Below are 21,707 nucleotides of genomic sequence, written 5' to 3'. Positions count from 1 at the left end.
AACCTTGTGGATTGAATAACTTCCACATCATTCAAGCAGTTAAGGTCAAATTTAGTATGTATGATGATCGGGAGGTGTAGTTATGCAAGACACATGTGTTAATATAAGAAAAATGTGTTGCCATGGTAACTACTCATTTTTGTACCAAATTGAACCATTTAATCTATGAAGGTGAAATTTGGTGTGTATGATGCTCTTTAAGTGTAGTTTTGCAAAATGTCCTTTGTATTTGTATCGGACAATGCGTTGCCATGGAAACTGCATTTTTTTTAAAATCCTGTGGAGTGAACTTCTTCCACAGTTTTCAAGCAATTGAAACCAAATTTGGTGGGCATTATGGTCCTGAAGAATAGATGTGGAACGCATAATTTTTGTGTTTGTCACACAAACCATTGCCATGGTAACCACAATTTTACCAAAACCTTGCAGATCGAATAACTTTTCCATCATTCCAGCAATTAAAGTCAAATTTAGTATGTATCATGATCTAGAAGTGTAGTTTTGCAAGACACCAAAGTGTTAGTTTAAAGAAGAAATTTATAGGAAATAATATCATATAAATTGACTGTTTTCCATCATTTAATGTTATTTTGATTAATTTCTGACATTAAAGTTGTCTCTGCTTTGAATAGAAGAATCTTTACTTTTACCAAATTTGAGCACTGGAAAGAGTTTGATGCGGCTACGAAAAGTGCCAAATCTGCGACGTCACCAAATGTGTATGCAACCCAGTGGGATTTACGTATCTATTGGCAAACTGTGTGCACTTTTCAGGAAATTGGTGTGTAATTTGTTGTCAATCTAGAGTAAATCGTCCGCCAAAACTATATATTCACGTCGTAAAATTGTTTGTTTGTTTGTGTTCATTGGAATAATTTTTTACACCCATAAATTTACAGAAAAACAAAGTTTTAAAAGCACAAAACCTATCGTCAGCTCAAGATTCACGATCGCCGTGATCAGCTGTTCCTTCGTACAGCCAGAATTTGCTGTTATTATTGACACAACAAATCGATCATTGTGGGGGAATTGCGTATAGCTGAGCTAATCTTACATATACTCATGAAGGATGATAACTTAAGTCAAAGAGCTGTAATTGATTGGAAATCATTTTTACACCCATAAATTTACGGAAATACGATGTTTGAAAAGCACAAAACCTACCGTAATCAGCTCAAGATTCGCGATCGCCGTGATCAGGTGTTCGCACAACAGTACCAGCAGAATCGGCAGTGAAGAGGTATTCCTTGATGCCGTGATTTCAGCTTGATTCTTCTTCAAAGTGGCATGATGAAGGTTTCTTAGATAAATGTGACCTTCTTTTTCTCTTCTGTGTTGGTTTAAATTCAAATTTCTACCTCAACTTGTTAAAAAAAAACAGTCTAACAAAGCTGGAAACTGCAACATTTCCGTGCTGATCAGCAGTTACGATACACGTGTTGCATGCAAGCATGCACCGCTGCTGCAGCGATCCCCATAGTATAACACGTAGGTTGCTTGTAAACAAGGGGGTCCTCGGCGCAGTTGACCAATCGTGAACACGTATTTCGATCACGTGTCTTGGTAACAAGGCTGTTTATGCGTCTGGGAGACGATTTGCGTAAACTTACGCATGTTTCAGACGAATTTATGAATGAAAGTGAGTAGCATGACATCGTGCCATGACCATATTTGGAATAAGCAGAGGTAGAGCTTTCTGTAGGTACCAAATGTGTCAGGGTTCAGCGCAGAATATCTAAGACACGATCGCCAAAAGAACAGTCATTTTCGCCGTAAGCGAAGGCGATTTGGTCTTTAGTCGTAAGATTTTGGCCAACTTTTGAGATTGACATCCCACTTTTCTCTTCAAAATTCCACATTTTGTAGGTTGTATTTCGAAATGTTGTTGATATCAATCAGAAACTAGAAAATTTCCCGTACAACGTGATACCAAAATGTCAATTTGGTCCCTGAGGTCATTTTTTGACCTTTTTCGGGCTGTAGTGCGAAATCACATTTGCTGAGAAATTTCGGGTTTTGCCAGAGCGGGTCTCATATAGCCGTACGGCAAATCAGCTCATACACATTTGGTGACGTCACTCAAATCCGATGTTTCTTGTAGCGAACGAAGCTACGTGGTCATGGAAATTGGGTGTTTTTTCAATCTCAAAAACAGTTTGGGGGTAAAGTTACATCGTCTAAAAGATATCCAGTTTTGTTAACTAGCTTCTTAGCCTTCCGTAGATATCAAACTTGTCATATTTCTAGTTTCTCTATAAATTTTTGCTTTAAGGAAAATGTGTTGCCATGGTAACCACTCATTTTTGTATCAAAATAAACCATTCAAGCTATGAAGGTCAAAATTTGGTGTGTATGATGGACAATGTGTATGGACTGTTATCTTGGCGGGAGTTCTTGGAAGAGAAATGGAATGGCTAGATGCTAGTCCAATGTAAAGAGCCCCCTATTAGGATCTACGGCAAATGCTGGAGTTCGATGATTCTTATATTGGACTGAACACTACTATCGACTCATGTATTTGAAATTTGAAACTTTCACTTTAGTAGAAAAACTAAATCACATGTCTTTTAGAAAACATGTGACAGGTTTTACTCGTACGGCAAGGCAAGTTCATTAAAAAGGAACTGTCACATTCGCATCATGCTGTATTAATACAGTTTATGGAGAATTTTCCGGTTGGGGGGGGGGGGGCCCACTCCCAGCTACACAATGTACCTGCACAATTGTGTGATCAGAACCTCCCTTGTGCGATCTGCACGTCATGCTAAAAATTTGAACTCTTTAAAGTGAGGCAGTCCTCACGAATTAAAAAAAAAAAAATGTTGTTGTTGGTACCTCCAATGAACTACTTTCACCAAAAACAAACTTTCTAATCACCAAATAAGCTCATAAATTTTGGTTGAAAAAGTGTGAATCTGCATGGTGAATATGCTAATGAGCAAGTCTTGGCGGAGAGTCAGACGTCACCGAGGCACAACTCTTCCCAGCCGTGTTCTGCTCGTTACCTGTACGCTCCCTATAATTACCTGGATGCATGAAGAAGTCGATGGCTACTAGTATTTGACATTGTTTTTACGTACTGTGCGTGTGTTTGTGTGTGTGTGTATTGTGTATCGTATATTCGCACAGTACACGTGTGGACACGCTACTACTAGATCTACGGTAGATACCCCGGTTTGCCCTTCGCACTTTTCCAGTCTATCACAGCGCAGCTGCAGCCCTGTCGCCGCACATGCAGTTAGCTGGCTCTTTATGTTCTAGTACATACAGATTGTAGGTAGGTAGAAACGGTTCTACACATTTATTTACACTAGAGGGACTGACCACATTCAGCGTCGTCTGGTCAGGCTATCGTACATCATGCCGATGTGTCAAGCAGTAGTTTTGCTCGAATTGTGCAGAAAATTGCCCAGGAAAATCGTCTTTTCCGTTCCAGACCCACAAAAGTATCGTGAAAGGTACGCTGTATGGCTGAGAAATCTCGGTACAACGAGGCCAAACATAAAAAACCTAAGGGCCTACAAGAATTCTCAATATCATGTTGTGACCTACCTGTGCGTGGACCATTTGAGAAGCAGTGTTTTTACGTGGACAGGCAGGCTGTGGCCCTCGGTTATAAACCGAGAAAACTCCTGATAGTAGAGCAGATAAGCCCTCAAAATCACGTGAATTGTGCAAAATTTGACTAAAGCATGAAACTTTCACCAGTGTTAGTACATACCATAAGATTTATTTTAAGATCGGGAGGTAAGTCTGATTTGACCTCTGATGACCTCCAGAGGTCAATGTACTTTAGATATCAGAAAATCGATGTTTTTAGACATTTGCAAATGATATATGTGGTTATGTTGCACTAAACATGCATTTATACCACAGAGAAATCATTTCCAGATTGAACAGAGCACTGACAGGTTTTTACCTTTGACCTCTGATGACCTCCAGAGGTCAATGAACTTTAAATATCAAAATATCGATGTTTTTAGACATTTGTGAATGATATATGTGGTTATGATTCACTAAACAGGCATCTATACTTCAGGGAAACCATTTTCTGATTCCACAGAGCATTGACAGGTTTTAACCTTTGACCTCTGATGACCTTTGGAGGTCAATGACCTCAAAATATTATATTGATCTGTGATGTCATTGGTTAATGGAAACCATTGTTAAGATGTACAAAACAAGCATATCTGTCTTACAATGAAATTGTCTTCATATTCTAAAGAGCAGACAGGTTTCTACCTTTGACCTCTGATGACCTTGAGAGGTCAATGACCTCAGAATATCAGAATATTGAAGTATGACATCATTGGTGAAAGGTCAAACATGGTAAAGATGTACAAAACAAGCATATCTGTGTACAATGACATCGTCTTCATATTCCAAGGCACACAGACGAGTTTCTGCCTTTGACCTCTGGTGATCTCGAGAGGTCAATGACCTCAAAGTATCAGAATAGTTTGGCATCATCAATGGTAAACATGATGATGTTTTAGAGAGCACTCGTAGGCCCTGTTTATTAACGAGCCATTACCGTTCACCTATGAAAATCACACAAGGTCAAATACCTCGAATGAAATGTGAGGATGTTAATATTGATATTGCGATAGTTAATAGTTAATAATTGTTTATAATGTAGGGCTTACAAACCATGCATTTCTGTTACCAAAAAAGTGGCTACTCATTCCGCAGAACTTTTCAGGTAATTATCTAAGTCGGGTATGTGCACAGAGCAAGGGGTGTCGATCTGTTTTCACGTGGGGGGGGGGAACTTGGAAAATATGTAAAAGCATAAGTTCATGGTGCAAAGGAATGAAGCGGATGGGGAGGGGGAGGATGTGGGTGGGGGATTGGATTTTTGCAGGTTTAGACCTGAAATCAGTGATTCAGTGTAGCTCTTGTTTAATGTGTGCGTCATCACTTATACGGAAGTTGATGGGGTGTGGGCGCATCTCACCTACCCTTCTCCCAAAGACGAAGTTTTTTTTTTTTTTTTTTTTTTTTTTTTTTTAAGAATCTGATGCATACGTTTTGGGGAATATTTGGAAAATTATGGATCACCAAGGTGTACCAAGTCTATATGGATGGGAACCCAGCAAGCGCAGCGTTGGCGAGGGTAGGGTATTCCACTCCCATTCGACAGAGCTCTTGTATTTTGAGAAATGAGATTCAACGACCTGGCACACAGGCACTTTTGAAGGAATACCTCAAAATTGTATCAAAAAGGTGTAGTAAGTCAGCCATCTATGGAGGAAGACCAATCGACAGAAGGATGTGGGTGGAGGTATCCCCCTCCCACATTATGGAGCTTTTGCATTCTTTTGTTTGCAATTCAATGATCTCGTGCCACTCTTGGTTGAACTACCATTTTGAAAAAAAAAAAGGTCCATACCCAAATGTGTAGCCATAATCAATGCATGGAGGAGAGGTTGATACAGCGAGAGGAGGGTATGAAAGGGGCTGTCCCCCCAATCCTTCCCATGCGAGGGAGCCTTTGCAGTAAGAATAGAAATGTAAAAAAAAATCTAGTAAACACATTTATGATGGAATATTTGGGAAATTATCAGTAAAAGGAGTGTACCAAATCTAAGGGTAAAAACCGAGGAGGAATTGTTAATTGAAAGATACACTACCCCCTCCAACAAGAGGGATTTTCTTTTATATGTCGAAACTGAAATTAAAGATCTAGTACATACTTTGTGATGATATAGCACAAAAAATGGGACAAAAGCACTGAGCGTATATGGAAGGGGACATAACGAAAGATAGTGTGGGGGAGGGGGTATGCAAAGGAGATTCTGCCTTTTAATCTGGTGCATACTATAGCTGAAATGTTCAGTGACAATTCATTTTCTGTCAAAAAAGTGAAGAAAAAAAATCTCAATCTCAGGAAATACTTGGAGGCAAAGTTTTATGTCCCCACCATTCCCCCTCCCATATTTTCTCTGGAGGCGGGGCAAATGCCTCTTGCCCTCCAAAATGAACAATCGTGCATATTATATAGGAAAGCCTTTTCATCTTTGGAATTCAAATAAAAATATCTCTTAAAAACATTTTTTCATAGAATGAGGGAAATTATCATTCCCCAAAGTATGTTATATCTGTGGAAGGAACCAAGCAGGGGGAAGGAGTCTAGCGAAAGGAGATATCCCCTCTCACAGAAGGGAGATTTTGCATTTCAGAATTAAATTTTAACAATCCGATGCACACTTAAAGTGAAAAACTTGGGCAGTTTTCTGTCTAAAAAGCAAAAAACAAAAAACAACAAAAACTAACAACAACAAAACATAGTCCACATCTCAGAATTTAATGGGGTGGGGGTCAACTATCCCTGCCACCACCCCACCCCTCCTCCAAACTGATGCCCCGGTATGTGCATGTGTTTTATCCCACTTGTTGAAAAGAAGAGAGAGTTTTAAGAAACAATATTGTTCAGTGGTCGCTATCCCAGTCAAGTTAATTGTTTATCAATAAGGTGATTTCCTTCACCTGTACACCTTAAGATGATGTAGGCCTGGTATTTGCCTTGCACGTTATTACATCTATTTCTTTTTTAGTATTCTCGTTTATATTTTGATGTGAAAGTTGTTTACTTTGCCACGATTTTATTTGTACATAGAAAAAATAATCCAAGACTGAAAATGAAACTGATACAATATTTAATGATTGACATGATGCGCATATTGTGTATTTCTATAGCAATAAAAGTGAGCAATTCAAAAGGCGTGTACTCATTTCACATTAACATTAGCGATGATCCTCTGACCCCTGGAGGATATTGAAAGATATGCATCAAAATGTAAGAATATTGATGTCTGGTCTCATTGGTTTGTAATGGCCAGCTGCTTATGAAATAATAATTATATTTTAAAAAATTCATTTTGTGTGTGTTTGTGTGTGTGTGTGTGTGTGTGTGTCCAAAATTGTATGCAGAGTATTCCACACACAGTTCAATTTTGACTTCCATCTAGGACAACGAGCGGTTACTTTTTTCCCAACTACACTGTAATATCAAAATCTATTGAAAAAACACGGTGGCGGCTGGGTCTAACACGTTATCATTCCTTTTCGTTGGAGATCCATGCGGGATGGTCAAAACAAACATAAAAAATAGATATGTCAGACCTAATTGTTATAACAAAGCATCATATCCTCATATACCCAACCCAACCCAACCCTCTATGCCCAGACAATGTAAACCACCCCATGGACTTACTTGGAGCTTTAGAATATCCTTTGTCAACAGAGAGAGACATCCAAACCCGACTAAGATCTGCCATGGAACTGATTGGTATTGGCTCTGCATCATTGACAGCAGATCTTGTTTCCTATTCTCCTCCTCCTTCTTCTTCTTCTTCTTCTTCTTCTTCTTCTTCTTCATTATACTGTGTAATCTTGTAATATTCTGCCATGGAGCCTTTTCTTAATTGGTTAAAGAAGGTATCCAAAGAGCTATATGAAGCAAAAAAACAACAAACAAATGCAAAAACAATAAGAGAGACATATGTATCTTTAATAACAGAGCTGAATATTGAGTATCTCTCTCCTGAAGTGTTTCAAAGAGATACAAGAGACAGTGGCCGAGAGTAGCCGCCACCTTTTTAGGGAGTAGGCCGACTTTGTGTTCTTGCAAATGATGCCTGACATTTTTGGTCATTTGCCCTTTTTGAAGAATGCAGCAATAGAGCCACAACTTCCTGCGGAGTGAATATTGTGGGGTTCTTGATGCAGAACATCATCGCTGAATTTGCCTGAGCTGTACTTTCTTACAGGGATTGCCATTGTAGTTTTGTTTTGTTTTGCTTTGTTTTGTTTTTCAAGTGTGGCTGTAACACTGCTTGTTTTGCATATGATGGTCATTGCAGCTAAAGAGTGCATATCTTCTCTGGATCATTCCAAACTTCATGATGTTTCACCTGGGTCAATGGATCCCAGATGATGCATGCATATTCCAGGACAGTCCTGAGCGGCATGGAGTAGCAAAACACCTGAACTTTATGATACTCGTATCTTCGTCTGGAGAGAGTCTTTGGTTGAAGTATAACCTTTTTAAGCTGCTGTGGCGATTTGATTCCAGCTGAGCCTCCTATTGGAACTCCAAAATATTTTGCACAATCCGCTTTCTCCATGGTTTGCCATGAATGCTTATCTATTCCCTGGGTATGTCTCGGATGGCAATAGCTAGTTGCAATACACAGGATTGCTTCATGTGGAATGCATGTTGGGCCTCACAGTATGTCGAAGTTTTCAAGATGGTCCATGATGTCGCAGCTGTGGACTGTATACTCCAGGACCATGAGTCATTCATCGCAGTCATACCGTAACAACCCACCAGCTTTACACTGGCCAATACAGGCCCACCAGCTGGAAACTATGCAAATATTGCCCATGAGCTTGACACTTAGGCAAACCAGTCCCATAATGAGTCCGACAAATGGGGGAAAAGATCTATGAGACTTACACTGAATAGATTAAACACTCTGTATATCAGTCTCGTGGGCCTTGTTTTCCTCGAGTGTCGAGATAATGGCCATATTTGCCTATATTTGCTAGTCTACATAACTAACCCAAACATAACAGTTGTATTTGAGGTCACTGCCATCACTCAAGAAACTTAAGCTTATTTCTGAAGTAATTGACCTCTCACATTTCAGAGACCTGTTACTATAAACCAATGCTCTGTGGAATATGCATACATACTTTGATCAAAACATCAGTGCGTGATTTGTACATGATTAAGCATTTACGATTACACCAATGAAGCCAAACATCAATACAGGTAAGCCTACACATGTGACCTCAGTGACCTCTCATTGTCCTGAGAGGTCAAAGTTGGATATAATGCACAGGCTAATGACCAATGTTCCATGGAATGACAAGATTCTTCTATTATAGCATAAATGATTGTACATCGGGTATTACAAAGTTGATCATTGACTATACATAGAATATCAATATTCTGATATTTTGAGGTCATTGACCTGTCACCTTCCTCAGAGGTCAAAGGTAGAGACACGTAAGTAATTTCTCTTGCTCTGTGGAATAGGAAAACAATTCAATTGTAATACAAATGAATATAACATCTAAATCATGTTTGTCATCAACCAATTGCACCAAATATCAATGTTCTGACATTTTGAGGTCATTGGCCTCATCATAGGTCATCTGAGGTCATCAGAGGTCAAAGGTAGAAATCTGACTCGAAAGGCTCAGTGGAACATTGAGGCAATTCCTCTTACAAAAATTAGTTTTTAGTACATAATTATCGTGTTTCAGTTATGAGTGATGCATTAAAATATCAATTTTCTGACATTTTGAGGTCATTGACCTCTGAAGGTCATCAGAGGTCAAAGACAGAAACCTGTCAGGGCGCTGTGGAATATAAAGATAATTTCACTGTGACAAAAATTAAGTTTTAGTACATCATTACTGTGTTTTATCATTAACCAATGATGCAAAATATCAATTTTCTGACATTTTGAGGTCATTGACCTCTGGAGGTCATCAGAGGTCAAAGGTAGAAACCTGTCAGGGCTCTGTGGAACATAAAGACAATTTCACTTTGACAAATATTAAGTTTTAGTACATCATTACTGTGTTTATCATTAACCAATGACGCAAAATATAATTTTCTTAGATTTTGAGGTCATTGACCTCTAGAGGTCATCAGAGGTCAATTCAGACTTACCTCCCGATCTTGAAATTAATCTTATAGCAAGTACTAACAATGGTGAAAGTTTCATGCTTTAGTCAAATTTTGCACAATTCTTCGGCTTATCTGCTCTACTATGAAGCCAGATGCAATCCCGACCATATTTGCTCATATGAGTTATAAAACAGAAACACCTCGAGCATCGACTTCGAAGAGAACCGAGCAAAGGAAGTGTATAAAAGTTAGAGAGGTAAGGAAAGTGGCTAGCTATGTTTCATTTACGATGGGGCTGCAGCCGGGGTTGGACTGCAGTACAGTGCCACTGAGCTAGCTGCTGCCAGTGCCGACTGGACATGCGCGGCAAAGTGGAGCGAAATCATATCCCTGTGGCCCCCTGTGTTTACCCTGCCTAGCAGACGTCATATTTTTTTCGAGGTAAGGCGATATCTGAGTACTTACAGAAATATCGCGATACAAACAATATTTTCTTTGAAGAATTCGACTCTCTAATGCACAGGTTATCTTCGGTTTGAACGCCAAACTCAGCTAGATGGAGTACTGTGTACATTAGTATGGTAAGAATTCGCAAGCGAGAGTGGTTTGTACGCAAAGTAGTATGCAACACGGACAGAAGCTAGAAAAGGACTGTGCCTCTTTGATGTCAAGTACATGGTATATTTGATTTTAAAATATATATATAAATTTATGTTCACAATATTAATTTTTCATCAATTATACATAACTAAGCTTGAAATATTTTCTTTAGAATAATAAAATCACATACTTTCACATTTTATGATAAAATTACGACTGATCATTTAAACACTTAAATTGGTTTTTAGAGGCGCGGCTGTCGAATTGGAGAGTAGGGCATGAATGACGTAGCATCTTTTTGCAGGCTCTTACACGATCGCTTGCTGGAATTATTTTTCAAAAATCACGTATGGAGACAGTTTTTAATTTCCATGCGTATAAACTGGTGAAAGGTTATATTTTTTACTCTTCTTAATTATCAGTACAGTGAAAATCTCAGGACTGCCTCCCTTTAATTACTGAAATCAGGTCTACTCTGATCAACGAGTCTATCGTGTGGTTTTTTTCTTCCTCGTAAAGCATCAAGACAAAGTAAGGTAACTGAGGAATGAGACTAACCCACCACTCGATTCAGTCAAGTCACCAAGCACATGCCAAGCAGAAACATGTGGTGCGTTACGTTTGCCGACTCACACCTCCTTGAAAGCAAAGCACATATTACGCACGTCATGCTTAGCGAGCGCTGTCAGCTGGTTTTCGCCCGAACAGTGCAGAGCCACATCACTGCGTGGATTAATATCGCTTACATGAGATCGCGAGCTGCCTGAGCTGCAGCACATATCACAGTTGAATATGTCCTAAAATCTCCCCTTATTCGATATTTTGTCGCTTTTCGGAAGGCTGCTATCATTACATGTCTAATTGCAAAAATTGAGCCTTCGCTTTGAATTTCTACTTTAATATTCTCTCAAAAGAAAAAGCAAAACAGGTGAACTGAGCACTGATTTCCTGAGAGTCACGATCTTTTGCGCAATTTCGTCTGTCGCAAGGGGAATGTGATGTCATAGATAGGGCGGCGTGAGTGCGGCGCAAGTGAATTTGGGTGGACTGTAATAACTGGGGTGAACGCATTCAAAAATTGGGTGATGAGCCAGGGGTCGACACTCACGCATGCGCAGTATGTAAAAAATATGTCATAGCATAGTGACGCCGGGCTCAATGTATAAATCGAAAAGTGCCTAATGCTGCTGTTTGTTACCTCACCTGAGCCGTAGGCTCACGTGAGCTATTGCGATCACTCTTCGTCCATCCTCCATTGTGCGTAAACTTTTTACATTTTATTCTTCTTGAAAACCCCATTCCCAATTTTCACCAAACTTGGCAGGTAGCATCCCTAAGGGAATAGAATCTCATTTATTCAAATTGGCACCATGCCCACCTGTGGGCCCCAGGGGGCCCCAACCCCCCCCCCCCAAAAAAAAAAAAAGGAATCTTAAAAAAAAAAAAAATCTTCTTCTCTAGAACCAGAAGTGATAAAGCAACATGTAAGTTAATACTTCTGAGTTAGTACAGTGATGACTGTAGTTTCAAGTTGTTCATGGCAGAATTCGGGGTGTCCCCCTTGGAACCCAGGGAAAGGGTCCTAATGGGGGCCCAGGGAATAATTTTCCTGGTATCGCATCGCAATTTGCTATGCATTTTTACACCACTGCTACACGAACTTTTGTATAGCAGTTTTCTTCCATAGAAGTGTACAGGATACCATGTGAAATATTGTTCATCAGCTGAAATTGCTAATCAAATTTGAGTTCGAAAATTGTGCCCTGGGGCCTAAATTGTACATTTTCATCTTCTTCTTGAAAACCTCACAATGAATTTTCACCAAACTTGGCAGGCAATTTCCTTAGGGGATAGGATCTCATTTCCTTCAAATGGGCACCATGCCCCACCTGGGGAGGGGGATTCAGGTGGCCCTACACAAGGCCCCCCCCCCCCTATTAAGGAATCTTTAAAGATCTTCTGTAGAACCAGAAGTGATAGAGCTACGTTAAAAGAGATCGTATAGTTTTGGTTGAGACCTAATTTCAGGTTTCTAACATTTTTGGATGAGACAATGAGAAACCTCTTATGAAATATGAGAAAGCATGTAATTCCACGAGGAATTCAACGTTCATTTGATGAATATTGGTTTTGAAATGGCTGAGATGTCCAAAACAGAGCGATTCTAGTAAAGTGTGGGACCCACACTTTATTACGATCGCTCTGTTTTACTTTGTTTTTGGATGTTTCAGTCATTCCAAACCCGATTTTCATCGAATAAACTTTGAATTTCTCTTAAAATGGTATGCTCTGTACTATTTCGTATATGTTTTCTTGGTATCTCGCACAAAGTTAAAAACCCAATTCTCATCTCCACCAATACTGTACCATCCCTTTAATACAATGAGATACATTGTAGTATATTGATGACCGTTGTTTCAAGTTTGTTCATGGCAGGATTAGGGGTGTCCCCCTTGGGACAAAGGGGAGGGGCTGGGTTCAAATGGGGACTTTTCATTGTGTTTGAATGGGCACCATGCTCTCCTTGGGGGGGGGGGGGGCAAACCTCCTTAATTAAGGAATAATCAATAATTTTCTCTAGAATCAGAAGTGATAGAGCTTTAAGTCTTTTTATTCCCCCACCCACACATAGTGTGTATGGGGTATACAGGAATCACTCTGGGGTCGGGTGGCCAGTTGGTCCATCCGTTGCCAAAACTTGTGGATGAACTCCTCTCTCATTTTTTGAGCAATTTACCCAAAATTTGGCATGTGTAACCACTATCAAAGGTAGATGTGCAAGACACCTTTTTTTGTTAGTATTATATAATATGTTGCCATGGTAATGGCATATTTTCATGAAAATTTGTGGATCAAACTACTCTTATCTTTTTAGAATAACCCCCAAATTTGGCATGTGTGACTGCTATCAAAGGAAGATATGCATGACACCTTTTTTGTTAGTATTGCATAATGCGTTGCCATGGCAACTGCAAATTAAAAAAAAAAATCTTGCAAAATGTTGTGGATCGAACTACTCTCTCATTTTTTGAGCAGTTGACCCCAAAGTTGGCATGTGTGACCACTATCAAAGGTAGATGTGCAAAACACCTTTTTTGTTAGTATCGCATAATGTGTTGCCATGGCAATGGCATATTTTCATAAAAACTTGTGAATGGAACTACTCTCGTTTTTTTTTGAGCAGTTAACTTCAAATTTGGCATGCGTGACCACTATCAAAAGAAGATGTGGAAGACACCTTTTTCATTAGTATTGCATAGAAAAAAAAAAGGAATCTTACAAAATGTGGATCGAACTACTCTCGCAGTTTTATAGCAATTCAGTTGAAAATTTGCAATATATGAATGATCAATGCAATGTGTGTTTGTGCAAGACAACTTTTTTGTTTGTGAGTAAATCTGTTGCCATGGCAACAGCATTTTTTTTTTTGCCAATCATACAAAAATATGTGGATTGACTTAACTCCCTGAGTTTTTTAGTATTTGACTTGAAATTTAGCACATGTGACCACTACAGTATGAAGATGTGCAGAACACATCTTTTGTTGAAGTAAAGTTGAACAATATGTTGCCATGGTAACATTTTTTCACTAAAAGGGATACAAAAATATTGTGGATTCAGCTAACTCCCTCAGTCTTTGAACATACAGCTTGAAATTTGGCACATGTAACCGCTATTATTATTATTTTTATTATTCATTCGGCTTTCAAGCACAAATATATTACATTTTTTGAAATCAGAACATACACTGGAGTGGTAAGGGTGCACCAGGTTGGGTAGCCCAAGTCTGGATAGAGCCAACTAAATGACTTGGGCCCTCGGGCCATCCTCCCCAACCTACCTGGTGCACCCAAAACAGTCAGTTTACAATATAAAAGATACAAATTTCATTAAGAGGCGTACATTAAAAAAACAAAACAAAAAAACAACAACTGTTTCTTTATAAGTGTCAATTTAAGTGTAACTACCAATCTTTCTTATTCCATTCAAATATCAGAGGTCATTTTCTACATAAAAAACTAGCAAAAAAATATTAATAATACATTGCATATATGTATGTATGGTACGTAGATGTGCAAACGTAATCTTTCGTCATAGTTGAACAATGCGTTGCCATGGTAACAGCATATTCTGAATGCAAATCATACAAAAACACTGTGGATTTAGTTATTTCCCTTGATCTTTGAGCACTTGGCTTGAAATTTGGTACATGTGACCGTTATAGTACATAGATGTGCACACTTAATCTTTTGTCATTGTTAATGCGTTGCCATGGTAACAGCATTTTTTTCACTAAAAAACATATAAAAATGTTGTGGATTCTGCTTTCTCCCTCAGTCTTTCAGCATTTAGCTTGAATTTTTGGCACATGTGACCGCTGTGGTACATAGATGTGCAAACTTTCATTGTTGTTGAACAATGCATTTTCATGGTAACCGCATATCCTGAATGAAAATTGTACAAAACTACTGTGGATTCAGTTATCTCCCCCAGTCTTTGAGCACTTGGCTTTAAATTTGGTACATGTGCCCGCTATAGTACGTAGATGTGCAAACTTAATTTTTTGTTATTGTTAACAATGTGTTGCCATGGTAACAGCATTTTTTCACTAAAAACCATACAAAAATATTGTGGATTCAGCTTACTCCCTCAGTCTTTTAGCATTTAGCTTTAATTTTGGAACATGTGACCACTTCGGTACATAGATGTGCAAACTTAATCTTTCATCATTGTTGAGCTATGCGTTGCTATTTGTAACAGCATATTTTGATTGAAAAATCATGCAAATACACTATGTATTCAGTTAACCCCCTTAGTCTTTGAGCATTTGGCTTGAAATTTGATACATGTGACCACTGTATTACCTAGTGTGCAGAATTTATGTTTTGTCATTGTTGAAAAATGTGTTGCCATGGTAGCAGCATATTTTGAATGAAAATTATGCATAAATATGAATTCAGCTAACTCTCTCAGCTTTTGAGCATTTGATTTATTTATATTTTCAACTTGTCTACTTTCAAGCCAACATCACTCACAAAATCAGAAATTACACAAAATGTGTGAAATCTAGGTTGTAATTGCCACAGACTTTTGTTCATAAAATGAAAAGTACTAGTGCTATTGATGAAAAAATCATATCATCTGAAAGCTGAATAAATTCTCTATAACATCTGTGAGACCTTTTTGTGATGCAAGAGCATGTTGTGTGGGAAAATGAGGTCAGTGGTAACATGTAGAAATAAGTCTGCAATGATAATTATGTGACATAAGAGGGCGTTCTATTTAAAATTTAAGGGCGCCCTCACTCAGATTATTATGTAATATGAAAGTTTAGACCATAAGCTTTTAAATGATGTATAACATGACACATTAATGTCAATGATAATAATCAGAAATGGCCATCAACAATTTTGTGTCTGCGCACTGCAAAATGTCTGAGCAGTCTGGCTACGGCGTATGTGACAGATATAGGGTTAAGTCTGTCACCGCTTTCGTTAATACCTTCAGCACTTCTTCCAAACAAAGGGCTTCTGAAATCTTTGACTAAATGGTCAAGGCAGACTCAGTGTCCTTGTCCACTGAAAATCTTTTTGAGTTGCTGGGCCTACATTCTCATCATCTTTCTTCACAGTGCTCATTTTGTCATTCAGCTTTTTCACAAAATATTTTACAAATTTACTCATAGATTTAAGTCAAATTCAGCTGTACTCAAATGTCCATGACAGTCTTGGTAAGACTCCTCACCTGACTTGTGCATATCTTCAAGGTGTGCAGTCTCTACCAATCGATGTTCTAGTACTGAACACCAGGACAGAGTAGAAATGCATTTCCCATAGGCCTATGGGTCAAAGGTCAAGTGGAAATTATCAAGTTTCCAAATACTTGTTGTCTCACATTGTCAAAATGTACTACAGACCTATTGGAGAATGATGCGATATGGCAGTGGCATACCAGTCACCATAGTGACATTTTTAGATGTGTTTTTGGCATGTGTGACCACTATCAAACAACTGTTTTACCTACTCAAATACTTAACACTTTGAGATAAACTTCCCATGTCAGGTGACTCCCGTTGTACAAAGCAGCAGTATTCTTTCGTTACCTACAATGTATATTGAAACTTTTCTCCATTATGTGGCATACTTGATTTGAGGTACATCATAAGTGACTTAATGCATTTAGTGCATATGTGTAGGTTGATACCTTATGTATTCTAACTCGTCAATTGTTGTTAACCTTTTCTCTATCCTCCCAGAGAATTCCCCTTGCAACTGTTAGTGGTAGCCAAGTATTACACCTCAACAAGAAGCCATATGGCACTCTGACAAAGGAGCAGAAAGACAAGATAGCAACAGGACCAGGTCTTGTGGACTTCATCGCAGGAGACTTCAGTGTAGAGCCTGAAAGTCATAGCTATGATGGAAAGTTGAGGAAAGAAAAGGGAGTCAAAAGGTATGACTTTTATTCATATAAAATGTCATAGATTATTTCCTGACTTCTGTTGATGTGGACTGATGATAGTTTTTGTTTTGTTCTGTATTTATATGGCACCTTTCAACCTCATTGTGCTTGAAGAGATGTACATTTTTTTTTTTGCTGCACATTGTAGGCACTCAGCAATGGTGTACAGCTGTTATCTAATCCAATGTAATGATTAAAAATATCACTTTGATGCTGGATACACAAACATATGCATAAAGTGCTGACAAGATGCAAATTGGTTTGGATGATATGACAACCACTCTAATACCCTGTTTAGAGTTCCCCCCCCCCCCCAAAAAAAAAAATAATAATAATAATAATAAATAGATAAATAAATAAAGATGATAATAATATATAAATAAATAAATGAATAAAATAAAAAAAATAAAAAAAAATAAAAAAAGCACGGCACAACCTCAGAGGTTGTCCTGTGTTCATGCCGAATGATAGGGACTCTAAACAGTCACGGCACAAAGCATAAAACATGAGTCTAGAGTGAGTCTGGTATGAGTCTAGCATGAATGTCTTGCTAGATGGCCTAGCACAAGTCTAGCACAACATCTAGAGATTGTGCCATGTTAACACCAGACGAGGGGACTCTTAATGGTCTTGGCGTAAACATGGCAAACACTTCCAGTGACCTGCGCTGTTTGTGTGGATTGTGCATACAGTATGTGCATATGAGAAACTGCCTCCTCTCTTGAAGAGAAGTGCCCACCCACTGGTTTCCATAAACATACATGCCAACCTTGCACTAAACAACACAAGTTGACTCTTAAAACAGGGGTCCCTCTCACCTCCCCCCCCCCCCTCCGAGTTTTTATAAAAGAATGGTTCATTTTCACCTGGCATGTCCTCTGGAGGTCCTCTTGAGGTTCTCCTAGACAGGGGGACTCTATGGGGTATTAATTTGGTTGCTGTCTATATCCAGCTAAACCATAATAATAGTATACATTTGTAGGACTAAGTTTTAAAAATTACCATTTGCTCACATTTGATACCAATTTACCATGTCACTAGATGATTGAATCCCCATATCTTAATAACATACAAAACTTAGAAAATTACTGCAAAATAAAAATAGTGTATTTCTTTTGAATAAAAAAAAAGATATCCCAGTCAGAAATTGATACCGGTACTAGTCTTGGTGTTGAATGAATAAGCAGGGGTGTATCCAGGATTTTTTCGGGGGGGGGGGGGGGGGGGGGGGGGGTCGTAATCACAATTTTTGGACCTTTACCTTTGCGAGGGAACGGAGCGACTGAGCGGGGGGAGGGTGTGGGAGGGGGTGTCCCCCTCCCACGGTAGGGAGTTTTGAATTTTATATCTTAAAATGGGGCCATTCGGTGCATACAAAGTGACTTTTTCAGCATACTTTAAAAAAAAACCCCATTTATCATGTTGAAATTGGTGATAAAACCTGTGGTGGTCACTTGTAAGTTTGTTAATCGGTAAGTTGGAAACTGCATAAGTGCATTTAAAAAAAGTTGCTGACTAGCTAACCTTACACCTTCCTAATGTACATAGACCCCAGGGTAAAAAGCCCTCGAAAAAAAAAAAAAAAAGATTGTCTTTTACAAAAAGTGGACCTTTTGAAAATTTGGGGGGGGGGGGGTCATACGACCCTCCGGACCCCCCCTTGCATACACCCATGATAAGTAAACCAATTTCAGCTAAGTTAAACTCTGTCTGCTTTCCAATGATGAACATAAAAAGCTACATGCAAACTTAACATAGTTAAAGGTTTCTCAGGCAAAAGTCAGTTGCTGTATCAATAAATGGACCAAGTTCAGCTTGATCAAACTCAGTCTGCTAATATTTACTGATTACATGCATTAGAAGGTAGAAGGGAAATCGATGTGGACTTCAGGGCAGTGAGAACTGCAACCTATTCAACTATTCAACATGAAACATTTCTTCTTCCTTTTTTTTCTTTTTTTTTGCAGATTGCGCCTACCTCCATGGTTGAAGACTGAAATACCAGTTGGCAAAAACTACACTGGTATAAAGGACAATCTGAGGAGCCTAAATCTCCATACAGTTAGTGCCTTTTATTGATTACCTTCAACAGTTTCTAAACCTTTTACCTTGAAATCAATTTGTGTGAAGTGAATCAGGTTTTTAAGGCCCCCATCTCACTAGGAAGGCAACCATGGCGATCTGTGAAAAATTTACAAATCGCGGCGATCGCCGTCCGTCTCCATATTTGGCCTTCGAGGCAATTACACTGCGGTATCTCCACGCTCAAGCTGCGCTGTAGGTGATAGGGCCACGATGATAACATGACTCTGCCACGTTGTTGCAGCATTTCCAGGCCGACGAGACGTGCTGCTTCTGCGATCAAACCGACTGTATTGCGATATTCGTACACTTATCAGGACCTCACTACAACAATGATACGTTTACGCCGGCCTCATGCTACGATCTCAAGCGATCGGGGTATAAAATGGATTTCATGATTGAATTTAACTTCAGTCAGATGTCAGTGTCAAACCAACATGGATATGCAGAATATGGTTTCACCCTTACATCTTAGCATTGTAGAACACACCAGTCAGAACCTGATGTGAATTGCACTATTAAGTCATCCATTCAATGAAAAGGGTAAAATGTGTACATAATATTAAAGAACCGGCTTACGAGCAAACTATGGTTGGTTCCTGTTGAGTAATACTGTAAAAGTGGTAATTTTCATGGGCAATGGGGGCCGCTCTTGATGCGCTTGAATTACGCTTTATGTGTTGCTACCTCGTCAGAGTTACGAATGTGGCGCTTTTAAAGGGAAGATAAACCCCAAGAGCAATGTGGATTGAGTGAAAGCAGCAACATTAGTAGAACACATCAGCGAAAGTTTGAAGAAAATCTGACAATCGATGCAAAAGTTATGAATTTTTAAAGTAAAGTTTTGGTGTTGGAACCGCTGGATGAGGAGACTACTAGAGGTTATGACGTATGAGTGGACAAGAATACCAAGAAAATATAAAGAAAATACTATAAAAATCCGTTTTTCATGAAAATTACAAATTCCATCAACTTGATATTGACATATGTTAAGGGTAGCAATTATTCCCCCTGCCTTCTGAAAGCGGTTGGTCCATTGCTCTTTCATATTTCTAGAAAAGTGAATTTTTGTCTAATTTCCTTTATATTTTCTTTGTATTGTTGTCCACTCATACGTCATATCCTCTAGTAGTCTCCTCATCCAGCGGTTCCAATACCAAAACTTTAAAAATTCATAACTTTTGCATCGACTGTCCGATTTTCCTCAAACTTTCACTGATGTGTTCTGCTAATGTTGCAACTTTCACTCAATCCACATTGCTCTTTGGGTTTACCTTCCCTTTAATGCGCTCGTGAGGTGATTGTGATATGCTCTAAAACCACGGCGACCTCGCTACGGAAATTTTGGACATGTTCAAAACTTGGCGGCGACCATGGCGATGGTGGTGACCCTCTGCGCTTCTGAACTGCTCAAGATAAGATGGAGAAGATTTAAAGCAATCAAGCACGATCCACCCCGCTTTGTTGATTTTTGATGATCATAGCGGAATCGCTGTCTAGTGAGATGGGAGTATAACTTCTGACAATGCATCTGTTAAGTTTGCATGGTGCCAATGCAATGACAGATCAAAGGAGAATGATGCCCAAATGTACATGTGAATTGAGGAAATGCAGCGATATTTAGTTTTTGTTTTTGTGCAGGTACAGTATGCATTGGTAAACTCAATAACACAGGGCTGCACACTGGCACCGGTCCGGCCCACAGTAGGCCAGGTGTAAGTGAAAGTGCGCCAAAATAGGGATTTGGTCATTCAAACAAGCTTCATTTTTTTCATGTTCTAAGCAAAGATTACAACCTCTAGAACACATGTGAGCAATATTTCCTCTTGAAATTAATTTCAAAGGGGTAATTTTTCTTGAAAAAGACGCAAAATTGTGATTATCGGGTACAAAATGGGTAAAATGCAACCTTGCGCTTGTTAAGGGTTCTTTGCCAAACGAGTTGTTCAAACCACTTCAAATCAAATGTGGTTGATTCAAAATAGTTATTTTAAGTAATCACAGAGTTTACAGTCACATTCTTATTTCTGTTTAAAGGTAATTCAGATGAAAAACAAAAATAATGGGGCAAAAACAGCATTTTTCTTTCATGCACAAAAATGGTCAACATTGCTGTCGACTTCTGCGCTGAAAACATCATGATGGCCTTTCTTATAGTCCATGCTTTAGATTGATATCAAATTTGGCTGCAACCTTGCACAACCTTCTGAGTTAAAACCCATTTTCCACCCGCATGTTCACTTAGTTTTTGGCCTAACTCCATAGAAGCGCGCATTGTGTGCCTATCCTCACACGCAGCAGGCAGCCACCTCCCTGCACGCAGACAAAGCACACACGGTACTACGGCAGATTTATACCCTTTTTGACGTCATGAGTATCGTCCATAACAAAATTTATCTTCTGGTTCTCTTTGACAGGAAATGTCCAAAAAAAAAAAAAAAAAATAGCTATGGTGATGTCTGGTCTGTATCCAAACGTATAATATGAATTGCTTTTTAACCTTCCGTGTGGTACAACACTGGTCGGTCAAGAAAGCTTGAAGTTTCTTTTACACTTGAAGTTCGGAAACAATAAAATATGAGGAAAACATCAGAAAACGAGGCTGAAATATCTAGAAAGAGACAAATTAGAGAGATATGAAGAGAGAAAGAGACAGAGACAGAGAGAGAAGGAGAGAGAGAGAGCGGGAAAGAAAGAGAAAGGCAGTCGTAAAAGAAAAAGAGAAGGAGTCTCATTCATCTCAATCGGTGGATAGAATTGCAATGTCCACATTAAACGGATATATGAAATGACTATGAGTGTTTGGCTGGGCAAACCTAATGAAAAGTATGTGACAGCTTTGTGGATAAACAAAAGACCTATTAGAGTGTACATATGCTTCAACCAGCCGTAAGACAAACCTTAATTTCGTCCACTT

The 21,707-nt window shown here is 38.9% G+C and overlaps 1 protein-coding gene across 1 annotated transcript in view; it reads left to right on the top strand.

The window, feature by feature from the left end:
- LOC140234746 (lipoyl synthase, mitochondrial-like) overlaps positions 1–21,707 on the top strand; it is a 117,197-nt gene that overhangs the window by 6,131 nt on the left and 89,359 nt on the right. The window contains exons 2-3 of the mRNA XM_072314786.1: positions 16,503–16,699; positions 18,676–18,769. Of these exons, the coding sequence (XP_072170887.1) occupies positions 16,503–16,699; positions 18,676–18,769 (291 nt within the window). The remainder of the gene's footprint in view (positions 1–16,502; positions 16,700–18,675; positions 18,770–21,707) is intronic.

This window comes from Diadema setosum, chromosome 11 (assembly GCF_964275005.1).
Source record: "Diadema setosum chromosome 11, eeDiaSeto1, whole genome shotgun sequence".
In the NCBI taxonomy this organism is placed as follows: Eukaryota; Metazoa; Echinodermata; class Echinoidea; order Diadematoida; family Diadematidae; genus Diadema; species Diadema setosum.
The sequence above is the reverse complement of the archived record's forward strand: the minus strand, read 5'-3'. Positions and strand labels throughout refer to the sequence as shown.